The sequence below is a fragment of the Hydra vulgaris genome, chromosome 10, assembly GCF_038396675.1.
Source record: "Hydra vulgaris chromosome 10, alternate assembly HydraT2T_AEP".
Lineage (NCBI taxonomy): Eukaryota > Metazoa > Cnidaria > Hydrozoa > Anthoathecata > Hydridae > Hydra > Hydra vulgaris.
Genome location: NC_088929.1, coordinates 50176579 through 50191089, shown reverse-complemented (window position 1 = coordinate 50191089; position 14511 = coordinate 50176579). Strand labels below are relative to the sequence as shown.

The window sequence follows — 14511 nt, the reverse complement described above, 5'->3', positions numbered from 1 at the left end:
TCAACAGATCATCATGTCAGGGAAATTTCAAGTATGTAGAGTGTTAAGATACAAATTATTGATGCTAAAGTAAATGGACTTAATTTTTTAGATTTAATAAATCAAATAATTATTTAATTAGATGGAAATGGAGGTTATAATGAAATAGTAAACAAGATAAGTTTAGCTTTAATGACATGCAGTAAATAATTCAAGCAATCAACAGCAACTCCAACATCAGCAACTATAGAAAACCAAGCCAGGTGTAAAAGGTGCCATAAGGTTCCAGGCAAAGCTTTAACTAGTCAAAATAGTGAATGGTATTGGTGAGAAAATTTTAAATGCATGGTTTGGCTTTATCAAACATGCATACCAAAATAGGGAAACATGTTTAAAAAAATAGTTTTATTGCAACAAAAAAGTGACAACTGAACTCAAGCTTGATAATGACTTAACATCATAACAATCAAATATTTTGTGTTTGTTCTATTTTTAATCGTTATCATTAGTTGCTTTTTTTACTGTTATCATTTGTTACTTTTTTTTAGTTAAGTGTTGCTTTTTTTTAATTAGTAATCGCCTTGCATATTTTATTTTTCCTAAATATAAGGATATAAAGAAAATTACTAATAGTTTTATATGTTTTTATAGTTTGTTTTTTTCAAAAAGTTGCATAATTTGCCATCTATCTTATTTCGTTTTTAAACTATAAAATTATGACCAGTATCTTATACAAAATTAAATACATAAGTAATTATTAGAATTAATTTTATTTTACTAAAGCAAAATAAAAATATAAATGATACCTAAATTAAATTTCGTTTTTTAATTATAAATATATATAAGTATTGTATGTTTATGTATATATATATATATGTATATATATATAGGTATATATATATATATATATATATATATATATATATATATATATATATATATATATATATATATATATATATATGTATATAACATATGTATATAAACAAATATGCATGTATAACATATATTTTATATATATGTATAACATATATAAACATGTGTGTGTATATATATATGTATATATATATAGAGAGAGAGAGCGAGAGAGAGAGAGTATATATATATATATATATATATATATATATATATATATATATATATATACATATATATATATATAGAGAGAGAGAGAGAGAGAGTATATATATAGTTTTTTAAAGAGTAACATTTTTGACTATGAAAAATTTTGATTTTCGTTTAAATTGTAGACTTCCATTAGCTTTTGGTGGCTATGCTGTGAATTCTTTTGATGAACTTACTGACGATTGTCTTGGTTTTGCTGGGACTGTTTATGAGCATTCACTAGGGGATTCAAAGTTTACTTTCTTGGAGGATTCTAAAGATCCCAAATCAGTTACAATATTAGTTAAAGGTCCAAATAAATACACCATAACAATGATTAAAGATGCAGTACGAGATGGTTTGCGTGCAGTTAAGAACGCCATTGAAGATGGTTATTTATTTTATTTTTATTTTTTATGAAAAAAAATACTTCAAATTCTGCTTTGAGTAAAAATATTTTTTTGTCTTGTTTACAGAATGTGTGGTACCAGGCGCTGGCGCTTATGAAATTGCTACTTATGCAGCATTGGTTGCATTAAAAGAAACTGTTTCTACAAGAGCACGACTTGGAGTGCAGGTAGTTAATTATCATTTTTTTAATTAATATTTATAAATTGCTAACTTAAGTTTAAATAAGTTATACCTTTTTTTATCGTCTCCTTTTTCAGATAAAAATTTTTTATTTTATTTTAACTTTCAATTTCTAATTTTTAAAGTCTTTATTTATTTTCACGTATATTTTATAGGCGTTTGCTGATGCTTTACTAATTATACCAAAAGCGCTAGCCTCGAATTCAGGTTTTGACCCTCAAGAAGCGACTGTAAAACTACAAGCTGAGTATGGAAGCAGTAAAGTGCCCGTTGGACTTAATTTAAGTACAGGAGAACCAATGAATCCAGTAACAGAAGGGATTTTAGACAATTATCGTGTTAAACGTCAGCTAATAAATTCTTGTACCGTAATCGCTGGAAATCTGCTTCTTGTTGACGAAGTAATGAAGGCAGGAATGTCGTCACTAAAGGGCTAGTTTTTCAGGTATGCGTATATATGTATATGTGTGTGTGTGTATATATATATATATATATATATATATATATATATATATATATATATATATATATATATATATATATATATACACACACACACACATACTTGAAATATGGTTTTAACCTGATATAAATTGAAAAATGGTAAAAATATGTCATTTACATTTTTTCGAATATAGTAGATTTTCAACATAAAAACAGAACTACTGATTTTTTTGAAAGTGTGTGTGTTTATATATATATATATATATATATATATATATATATATATATATATATATATATATATATATATATATATATATATATATATATATATATATATATATACACACACACACAGACACACACACACATACGCACAGCCAGCCGAATATCAAGTCAAGAATAAGGGAATGTTTAAGGTTTAATTAAAAAATGTTATTTTTATGTTGTAGGTTTGCAGACGGAGAAAAAGTCTTACTCATCTTCATTTCGTGCTTGCCGATGTTAGTTTTTCCCCAGAGAGTATACGCAAAATAATTACTTGTATATTTGTAATAGTTGCAGCAGAACTCAATTTTATAGTTTCGTATTAGTTTTTTTTTTTTTTCTTATATAAATATATTATTTCTCTTTAAAAGCAATAATATATACGTGGAAATACGGCAAAAGACAGATATTCTTATAGTTTTAAACAAAGAAATCATCATCATCAAGCTAATAGGTATGAAGTTGATTATGGAGTATCGTCGCGAGATCGTGACCTTTTTTCTTTCCTTTTGTAGAATAGTTCTTGAGCATCCCTATACACAAACTAACAGTAATTTGCAAGCATAGCCTCATTTCAACGACCCTGACATATTTGTTCTATTACAGATATGGTGAAACCCCATGTTTTTTACTACAGCTCCACAACTGAGGGGGGGTCTAGGTATGAGTGGAAGAAATAAATCTTGAGGGACATGTTACATCCAAGTTGATGGTATTTTTGCAGAGATATTTTCACCAATTGAATGTAGTTATCTTTTTTGTTGCCTACAAATCCACAAATCACTCCCTTAAGAGCTAACCAAGTTTCCTTTTTTTGCCCCTTCAAAACTTCCTAAAATGCAGAATCCTTCATAAGTTGACGCATTTGTGGCCCAACAAAAATACCCTGTTTAACTTAGACATCACTTATTTTTTGAAATTAGCTTCTTAAATACCTAAAAGCCTGTCCTTTGTTCATACCTTGGACAAAAAATTCCATTAAACCCAACTTAATATGTAATGGTGGAAGGAGAATATCTTTAGGATCCACGACTGGTTCTGTAATAACATTTTTTTCACCTGTACTAAGATTTCTTGCAGGCCACCCTTCTTGTATTTAATGTGAACTTCTGTCTTTACTGTCCCACATACACAAAAAGCAGCAGTATTTAGTATACCCTGATTGCATTCCTAAAAGTATAGTAATGATTTTTAGACCGCAAATTTACTTTGTGTTCATTGTATTTGAGGAGAACTTTCATGTTTATATAAGTCTCTTTCATTTGAACTGCATGGCCGATAGTAACAGAAGGAAGACAGTTTCCATTATGCAGTAATACACCTTTCAAGCTTAGCTTAGATGAGTCTATGAATACTCTCCACCAATAAAATCAATGCAATCAACAAGATTATTTTTCTTCTCAAAAAAAGAAAGCAGGTTCTGCTGTTGTTTTCTGTAATGTGAAACCTTGACATCAAATTGGAGAAGATTCCACTGCTTTAAACTTGACCCTAGAAGTTCTACCTTTTTCTGTGACAAGTCCAGATCTCAAACAAGATCACTAAATTCTGCTTGACCCAATCTGAGTGGCACATCATCCTTAACACAAAATCAGGATAATTTGATTTTTGTCACTTTTCACAGGTTGCGTGTGTCGAAGATGTTTCAAAAGTACCGCTTCTAGTTGTTTTCTTGGATTCAAAACTTCCTGTATTTCATTTGAGCTTGCGACTCGCATAGGTACGGAGCTTATATTATTCATGTCACTGATTGCCAGTGTAATCTTATTTTGATTTCCGTTATTACTTGAGCTAATAACTACACTCGATGTCAGAGGCTCTTACTTCGTTTTAGTGGGAAAATTTCAGAAGTTTCAAAAGCCATTATAACATTGCTTCGACTGAATGCCCCATTGTGTGTAACCAATTTTAGCAATTGTGGAAAAGTTGCTTTATCAATATTTTCGTATCATGTTGAATCATAAAAGGTTTTGAAAGAGTTCCTCAAAGATGCTTTGACTGTCTTGAAAATGCCTACATCTAAAGGCTGTAAAATACTACTTGTATGGGCAGGTAAACAAAGTAGCTCAATGTTGTTTGCAATAGCTAAGTCTTCAACAGTTTTTGATATGTGAGAGTTGTGTCCAAGGAGAACAGTTGTAACGTGTAATGTCCGGACCACCATTGCATCAGGTGCTGTAAAGGTAAAGACCTTTATAAACAATATATGATGATAAAAGTTGACCGGTTGCAAAACAGCATACCTGCACTGTGAACATTGTTTTAGTTGAAGTACCGACCGTTTTATGTGGATTCTTTAATCGGCGTTTGCAGAGAAGTTTCTGCTTTCCTATGTCGGTTTGAAATCCTGCTTCATCTACATTGAATATACTTTGTTGCTGTAGATTAATTATGTAGATGAATTTTCTCAATAACAACTGCTAGTTTTTCAAAAAAGTTATCAACTGCGTTAACATTTTATGCATACGCACGGTTAGCAGGAAGAGATTGTCCAATCTGACGAGGAAGTTCGTTTTTCCGTCTCTACTCAAAACCACGCATCCGATCAATTCCAGGCTTGCCATTCTTTAAGGTATTGTGTCTACCACTACTGTTTATGTAATCTTGCGTAATACTCGCAACATTGCAACGATCTATTGCAAAGCCCCAGTCTCCAAGTTTCTGAATTGTATGAACAATTAACGTCTCTTCCTCTCTTATCAAAATTGTTGGGCGTCCGACTTGTTTACAATACACTTTCTTGATATGATTAATCAATGTTGTTCTATTGATATTGCACATGAATACCGCTTTACTTATGCTGACATTGTTTTCACTCACATTTTTAATGGCTTTTTTCATGGCTTCCCGATCATACAATCCATATGTTGAACTTGGTTGTTTGTTTTTTTGTAGTTGCGAGGCATGATATCATGTGATCATAAACTCTAAAAAAACAAATCAATCATTTATTTATTTACACTTAAAGCGTAATGACAATAATCACACATTATGAGCAAACTTTGACAGACCTAGGTAAGTTTGACAATCCTGTCAATATTACCCCAAAACCGAAATGCGCGTTTTAAACAAGAAAAAAAAAAAAATCATTTTAAATACTTTGCACTTATAAATAACATCATAAAAATACATTTAAAATTATATTATAGTATTGTTTAACTTACCTTATAACTTTTTTAACAGTGAAAAAATTAGGAACAAGTTTAATTTGTGTTCGCCGTATTGTGTCGTTATTTATGTTTACAATTTGTGTTTCCCGTATTGTGTCGTTATTTATGTTAACAATTATGTGAATAAAAATAACTATATTTGTTCATTCGGATTACTGTCGCGTCGGTTAAAATAATTTAAACAATAGTCAACTGGTAAAAACATTTAATATAACACGCGTCGATGTTACCCACCTGTCGATGTAAACCCGCGTTATCTTATATAAGCTGCCTTGTTCAAGGTAGTTTACCACGAAATAAATTTTTTTTTGTGAATGTGAATTTTTTTTTCAGAATATTAAGTAAAATAGCTTTAATAACAAATTTCAGTTACGAGTTATCAAAAAAAAATTGAAATTTTTGTAAAAAACATCAAAATTTAGCCGAAAAAAGCCTTAAACTGTACAAATGAATGAAAGAAGAAAATTCAAAGATATAACACCTTTTTCTCCCGAATTTTTATAAAGATAATTTCGCTTATATTATCTAGTTCCTGAACTAAAATGAAGTTTATTACACAAGTAGAAAGGCCAATTATTGAAGTTTGCTAAAACTTAGTCCATTTTTCAGGGGGTCTGCATTAAAAAAATCCTGAACAATGAGTAATAACTCTGTAAAAATGAGTAATAAATCTGTAAATAATGAAAAACGACAAATTGAGAAAACATCATTTTAAAAATAAAAAAATAAAAAACAGTCTAAAAACTTTTTTTTTACCAAATTTACATAACCGCCCAAAAATTCTTATTTTTTATTATAAGTATTTTCTTTTCTCTCTGCATTACTAACACGACGCAGGTTCTTTTTCAATGAACCGGGGACAGTCTTACCACTGTGTGGTATATTTAGATATTTAAAAACATGTTTAAGACCAGATGTTCCATTATTAAAACTTAATATAGCTGAATTCACTCCAATTTCTAGGGTACCTTTCTTCACAAACACATTTTTGAACACCTGGACCAAATTATATTATTTATCCCTTCATGAACACACTTTTTCAATAAGTGGTCATCACTTAAACCATTGAAATCATTAAGTATAATATCATAAATCTATATAGGTAGATTAACTTTTGGTTTATAGTTGTCATTTCCTTGGTCACCTGATTTTTTCCACTTACACCAAGTTTCAGGTCCTATAAGGCATAAAACATTTCGTTGCGATTGACTGTTGATAATGTTACAGTAAAAAAGTACTGCTCTGATGTTCTTTTTCATTTTGTATATCTTTTGTGTATCATTCAATTGGCAATTTTAAGCAGTTTTTAGCCATTCCAAAATAGTTTTGGATGATGTTTACTGCCTTTTCTGTCAGATTATTTTTTCCAACTAACTTTAATTCTCCATGTTTCTCTTTACGTCGATTACACTGTTAATCTAAAAGGTTCTTCGCGGTTCTTTGAAGAACCTATAAGTTCTTGGAGAAAACTTAAGGTTCTTTGAAGAACTCGCGGGTTCTAAATATTATTTACTAGTTCTTTGAAGAACCGGCGGGTTATTTAAAAAGTAACTAGTAAATCAAAAAAAAATTCTTTTTTCAAATCCATGCTTTATGCAAGCAGAACTCTATTGGGCCTAGAAATTCTTTTTTTGTTATCTTTTGTAGAAGGAAAAATTACTGTTACGTTTTTAAATTTTTTTTTATTAATTCAGTGTTCTTATGGGGAAATACAAATTAAATTTTTGTTAACTTAATTAACTTTTTTTGGTCAAATTTTTCCATTTCCTTGTATTGTCATCGAAAATGATTAAGTGTGCAAAATTTGAGCAAAATTGGTTGAGAAAAAAGCTTTCAAAAATTGATAACAAATTTTGTGGCACACAAGCATATATATATAGAAAGTAACCTTATATAAAGCATGGAAAAAGAACCCTCAAAGAACCCTTAAAGAACCCTTATTTAAGGTTCTTCAATTTTTTTTTTAATACGCCATGATATTTTGATATCCGCATGTTTGTTTATTTGAAAAAAGTAGGGTTTTTAAGCTTTTTATAAAAATCTGGTTTGATTTCCTCAAGAAAGTTATTTTTTGTTATATACATATATTTATATAACTATTATAGCATACACATCAGCATATATAGTCTATATTATAGAATCCCTTGTTACATTTATTAAATGGGAGAATATTTGAATTGGAGCGTTGAAGATGTTTGCTTATACTTAGAAGTAAAAGGACTCCCAGAACTTAGAAATAAAATTATTGGTTAGAATTTTCATTTTTTTGTCAGTCAATTCTAATACTATGAACTTTTTAATAACTATTATTTCTTTTTCTCCTTAATTTAGTTTTTTGAATTCAATAAATATAGCAGCAAAAAATAATGTTGTTTGCATTACATGTTCTACATGTGGTGTTTGTAAATGTTCAATGCAAAAGTATTTAGAACATATGCATATTATGCATGAACATACAGCTGGCTATGTTGTAGTTTGTAATATTGATGGCTGTCCTGCTTCTTACAAATCTGTCAAATGTTTACGTGAGCACATGCGAAATAAGCATAGTTCTACTTTTTATGATTCTCAAGCAACTATAAATGAGTTTAATGTTTCCACTTTTGAAGTATTGGAAAGCCAAATTTCAGTTTGCAATCCTATTGGTGCAATCCTATTGGTGCTCATCGCACAGTGCACAAAATTTGTGCATTTTACTATTATCTTGGCAATATCGAAAAAAAATACATCTCAAGGCTTCAAAATATTTATTTATGTATTCTTGTAAAAGAAAAATTAATTAAGAAACATAAAACATACGAAGAAATATTAAAACTGTTAATTCAGGATTTAATAACATTAAAAAATGACGGAGTGTCAGTTATAGATGATGGGCAGCCAATACAATTATTTGGAGGTTTGGCAACAATCTCAGCAGATAATCTGTCGTCGCATGCAGTTGCTGGTTTTCGTCGGGTTTTTAATTCGGGTCTTTTTTGTCGTCAGTGTATGACTTCGTATTCAAACAAAAACAAAGTTTTTTCAGAGTTTGATACAACAATTCGCAATCATGAAATGTATCTTTACCATTTGGAAGCTATTTTAGGTCCTAGTAAGATTTCTTCAAGTATGTATGGTGTTGAAAGACGTTGCCCTTTTTTAGATTTCCCTTATTTTAACATTTCACAATCTTTTCCACCAGACATAATGCATGATATGATGGAAGGTACAATTCCACAATTAATCAGTTTATTGTTATTAAAACTTAAAGAAGAGAAGCTAATTTCTATACAGCAAATGAATATAGAGCTCAACATTTTTGAAATAGGAAGAAATGATAGAATGAATAAGCAAGTACCATTTGTTGAACGCTCTGCTTCATCAATTAATTTTATTGGCTCGGCTTCACAAAAATATTGTATCTTACGTTTGTTGCCATTTATGATTGGCAATCATGTATCAGAGTCTAATACGTACTGGTTGTTGTATCTACAGCTCCGAGAAATAGCTGATTACATTTTTGCTCCAAAAATTTCTAAGGCTGTATTGCCATATGTGCAATTTTTAGTAGAGCACTTTTTGCAGAATTTTGTTGAATATTTTCCAAATAATTTTACACCCAAGTTTCATTTGTAACTGTAACTTTGTAAGTAAAAACGATTGCTGTATGAAAAGTAATACCGATTTATTTAAATTGTTATAATTACTTTATTATTATTATTATTATTGTTATTATTATTATTATTAATATTATTATTGTTATTGTTGTTATTGTTATTACTATTATTTATTATACTATTATTATTATTATTACTAAGATTAATTGTATATAAATAAACTAATTTTTTAAGGTATTTACTTGAGATTAGTATTTCATTACTATTTGTAAATAGCCGTGAAAATTTATTTTCAGAATATATATATATTTACACTTAAAGCGTAATGACAATAATCACACATTATGAGCAAACTTTGACAGACCTAGGTAAGTTTGACAATCCTGTCAATATTACCCCAAAACCGAAATGCGCGTTTTAAACAAGAAAAAAAAAAAAATCATTTTAAATACTTCGCACTTATAAATAACATCATAAAAATACATTTCAAATTATATTATAGTATTGTTTAACTTACCTTATAGTATTTAGAACATATGCATATTATGCATGAACATACAGCTGGCTATGTTGTAGTTTGTAATATTGATGGCTGTCCTGCTTTTTACAAATCTGTCAAATTTCAGTTTGCAATCCTATTGGTGCAATCCTATTGGTGCTCATCGCACAGTGCACAAAATTTGTGCATTTTACTTTTATCATGGCAATATCAAAAAAAAATACATCTCAAGGCTTCAAAATATTTATTTATGTATTCTTGTAAAAGAAAAATTAATTAAGAAACATAAAACATACGAAGAAATATTAAAACTGTTAATTCAGGATTTAATAACATTAAAAAATGACGGAGTGTCAGTTATAGATGATGGGCAGCCAATACAATTATTTGGAGGTTTGGCAACAATCTCAGCAGATAATCTGTCGTCGCATGCAGTTGCTGGTTTTCGTCGGGTTTTTAATTCGGGTCTTTTTTGTCGTCAGTGTATGACTTCGTATTCAAACAAAAACAAAGTTTTTTCAGAGTTTGATACAACAATTCGCAATCATGAAATGTATCTTTACCATTTGGAAGCTATTTTAGGTCCTAGTAAGATTTCTTCAAGTATGTATGGTGTTGAAAGACGTTGCCCTTTTTTAGATTTCCCTTATTTTAACATTTCACAATCTTTTCCACCAGACATAATGCATGATATGATGGAAGGTACAATTCCACAATTAATCAGTTTATTGTTATTAAAACTTAAAGAAGAGAAGCTAATTTCTATACAGCAAATGAATATAGAGCTCAACATTTTTGAAATAGGAAGAAATGATAGAATGAATAAGCAAGTACCATTTGTTGAACGCTCTGCTTCATCAATTAATTTTATTGGCTCGGCTTCACAAAAATATTGTATCTTACGTTTGTTGCCATTTATGATTGGCAATCATGTATCAGAGTCTAATACGTACTGGTTGTTGTATCTACAGCTCCGAGAAATAGCTGATTACATTTTTGCTCCAAAAATTTCTAAGGCTGTATTGCCATATGTGCAATTTTTAGTAGAGCACTTTTTGCAGAATTTTGTTGAATATTTTCCAAATAATTTTACACCCAAGTTTCATTTTATGCTTCATTACACTAGACTTATTAATGATTATGGGCCACTACGATATTTATGGTGTATGCGTTTTGAAGCAAAGCATTTATATTTTAAAAAGTTGGCTTCTACAATTCGAAATTTTAAAAACATTGCTTACTCACTTGCAAAATGACATCAGTTGCAGCAATGTTGGGAGATAGCATCATTAGATTATTTTCATGAAAGCGAGAAAACTTATATTCTTTGTTCTATAACATTTGATAGTTTAGCAGTTTGCATTTAAGAAAAACTACTGACTAATTTTGGTTACATTGTTACTGATAATAAAAAAACAGTCTGGAAGTGTAGTACTTTTTTTAGTAATGGAATCCAGTATCATGTTAATGATACAGTAATTTTAGCTTTAGTACATGCTGAAGAAATTCCATTATTTTTCAAAATTTATTATTTAATAAGATTTCGACATCACTGGGTATTTTTTGGCAAATTGCTTGTTTGTTGACCCGCAAGCCGCCGCCATTAGCCGCTAGCCGTCGCCAAGCACTGCTTTATTTTTAGCCAGCTGTGAAAAATGCCTTCGCCAGCCATGAAAATATGTCGCCATAGCCAGCCGTTAAAATCATAGTTAGTTAATTGATTTAAATCTTTAAATAAGTTTATGTCCATTTTTTTTTTAAATTTTATCATATCACCTATCACCAATCGCTTCGTAATATAGTTTTTGGTTTAACCATGGAATTCCGTGAGTCTCGTGTTAATATACCGTATGTCCGAATACCTTAATTTTCGCGCTATAAAAAAAAGTCTCTTGCAGTCCGAAAACAGTAGTCAATGTTTATCCATAAAAAAAAAGAAAAGTTGTGCGCAATTTAAATTTTAAAATGAAAAGAAACAATCATTCTAAAGGTCCGAATCATCATTATTATTTGTATATATATATATATATATATATATATATATATATATATATATATATATATATATATATATATATATATATATATATATATATATATATATATATATATATATATATATATATATATATATATATATATATATATATATATATATATATATATATATATATATATATATATATATATATATTTATATATATATATATATATATATATTTATATTATATAAACTGTATATACTTATATACTGTATATAATATATACAGTTCGTGAACGATTAAATAAATTTGTTTCCATTGAAAAAAAAAAACTGGAACAATTTGCTTGCTCAAGGATCTGAGATGGATTCCTGTGTCCAACAGCAAATCTAGGGCTGCTACATCCAAAGCATGGGACTTCATGGGTCAACTAATCTTGAAAGATTCAAGAAACCAAATTAATCAAAATTATTTATTTAATAATCAGTTGTACTGCAGATACTGTTTCGAAAAGCAATCACGTGTCGATGAAGGTCGATTATCAAAGGTATATGTTACTTCAACAATGACATCTTCTGGTAACCATCTAAACCATGCTGTTTTTAAACATGAAAAGTCGTTTGAGCAACCAGTTAGTTCTAAAATTACTAATTGGGTCCGCACTGTACAAAACAATAAACCAGCACAAATTCAATTTGAATTCAACAGAGATCTTTGTCTATTAATATGTTTAGATCTTAAGCCATTTAGTTCAGTTGAAAGATCTGGGTTTAAAAGTTTTTGTTCAAAAAATACAGCCCCCATCATCTGACTATATCTGGATCTGCCTTAAAAAATGTTTATACTTCTGTTAAACAAATTTTCACATTGGCTGTTCAGCCAGTGGAGTCGCACACTTCTGAGCAACTTTATCGATTTGTTAAAACTGTTTTAAAAGAATTTTTACCTCAAGATAAGCATTTTTTATTATTTAACACAACTGATGGTGCAGCTAATATGAAAAAATTATCAAAGCTATTAGGCCATGAACGTATAACATGCACCGCACATGGAATTCATCTGCTTTTAACCTTGAATAGCTTAAAAAAAATTCCAGAATTAACTTTACTAGTAAGCAAATGCAAAGAAGTAATAAAAGCTTTACATTTTAAGGGATATATGCTATCGAATGAAATTGAAACTGTGAAAGACGAGGAGTTGTTCAAAAGAATTACAACTCATGTTGACGAGCTAATAGCTGATGAAGAGGATCCAATTCTGGATTTTGAAATTGAAACTGAAAATGTAAGCATTCTTCCACAAACACAGCTAACTAAATCTGTTAGTCAAGCTGATGAGAGTTCACTTGAAGAGTATTCTGAAGAGTATTCACTTCTAGATTTTGACATTTTTAGCTAAAAATGATTTTGAGATTTTGAGCTAAAAATGATGCGAGAGAACACCAAATTTGTCTTGCCTTCCACTCATGGTAACTAAAATTAAAAATTGTTGCTTTGTTCAAGTCACAGATTCTTCTGCGATAAAACAATATAAAAAGTTAGTTAGAAAATGCATTGAGAAATGGTTAGTTGTTACTAATTTAGTTGAATTAGCGTGTTGTTTTGATCCAGCAATTCGTGATGTTGTTTTGACGAAGGAAAAATGTGAAATTTTGTTAAAAAACAGCTATGACAAAATAAAAACTTCTTTATTTGGTTCAAACATTTTACCACAAATAGGAACCGATAAAAAGATTAACTTCTCTGCGTCATACATTGACAATAATCAAAATAGTAAAAGCTCAAATGCAGCTCAGGATTTTAAAAAACTTAGGCTGACTTTATTACAGGAAACTGCAAAATCTTCACTAAACTCTGGAGCAATATTAGAGAATAGCAATGGGTTGCAAGCTGAAATAAATCTTTATCTTAGCATTTGTGATAATCAATCACCAGCCTTGCTGTTTTGGAAAAATAATGCAGAAAAGTTCCCTATTCTAGCATCCATAGCCAAGGTAGAAGATAATTTTATTTTTGACATTAAACTAATACTAGTGACAAAAATAACAGCAAACATTAATTTTTTTCTGAAGTTTAATGTTGCTTATTTTACATAGTTTCTATTGTTTCAGGTTTATCTTGCATTGAGCATTGGCAGTGAACCTGTTGAATGCCTTTTTAGCACGACTGGTTTAATTTTGAATGGAAAGAGATCCTCCTTGGCACCATTTTGAATGAATGCAGTTTGTTTCATACACGATAACTATCCAAATGCTGGTCTATGAGCTAAGTCTTGCATTTTTTGAATTAGGACATTATTTATGTTTTTATTTCATTTTGATTAACTTTGTATTTCATATATGAATATTTATTACATGCAAAAGTTTGTTTTGTTTTGGTTAATGCTGTCAGTATTATATTTAATTATGTCAGTATATATGTCATTATTATACTATAAATATATTATATATATATATATATATATATATATATCAGGCCTTGTTACGAGATTTCGCTGCGTAGCAAAAACGCGTAACGCATTTCTAAGTAACTCAACTCTTCAAATATATTTTGTATCGTTAGAAGTTATATTGCGTCACTCGCGTCTTTTCAAGTACCGCATTGTAATTAAAGTTTTTTTATTAACGCGTTAAAAGTCATACAAACAGTTTGTTTTTTTCTCACTATAACAAAAGTTACAAATAAAATCTAACTTATTTAAAAAATCATTTTTATTATTTTTTTCAAATATTTTGAATGAATGCAGTTTGTTTCATACACGATAACTATCCAAATGCTGGTCTATGAGCTAAGTCTTGCATTTTTTGAATTAGGACATTATTTATGTTTTTATTTCATTTTGATTAACTTTGTATTTCATATATGAATATTTATTACATG

General features: G+C 29.3%; 1 protein-coding gene and 1 long non-coding RNA gene across 3 annotated transcripts in view; both read left to right on the top strand.

Annotated features, from left to right (window-relative positions):
- Positions 1 to 2707, top strand: part of LOC100211398 (T-complex protein 1 subunit zeta) — a 32070-nt gene extending 29363 nt beyond the window's left edge. The window contains exons 10-13 of one of the 2 annotated variants that reach the window (XM_065808250.1): positions 1230 to 1474; positions 1560 to 1660; positions 1830 to 2119; positions 2571 to 2707. In XM_065808250.1, coding sequence (XP_065664322.1) covers positions 1230 to 1474; positions 1560 to 1660; positions 1830 to 2111 — 628 coding nt within the window. In that variant the 3' untranslated portion in view covers positions 2112 to 2119; positions 2571 to 2707. Of the gene's footprint in view, positions 1 to 1229; positions 1475 to 1559; positions 1661 to 1829; positions 2126 to 2570 lie in introns of those variants that run through there. The other variant, XM_065808251.1, reaches the window with a different exon arrangement.
- A 9179-nt stretch (positions 2708 to 11886) lies between these two features.
- On the top strand, positions 11887 to 13993 carry LOC136086024 (uncharacterized). The gene is made up of 2 exons (XR_010641324.1): positions 11887 to 13625; positions 13743 to 13993. It is a non-coding gene; the product is annotated as an uncharacterized LOC136086024 (long non-coding RNA).
- Positions 13994 to 14511: the final 518 nt, after the last annotated feature.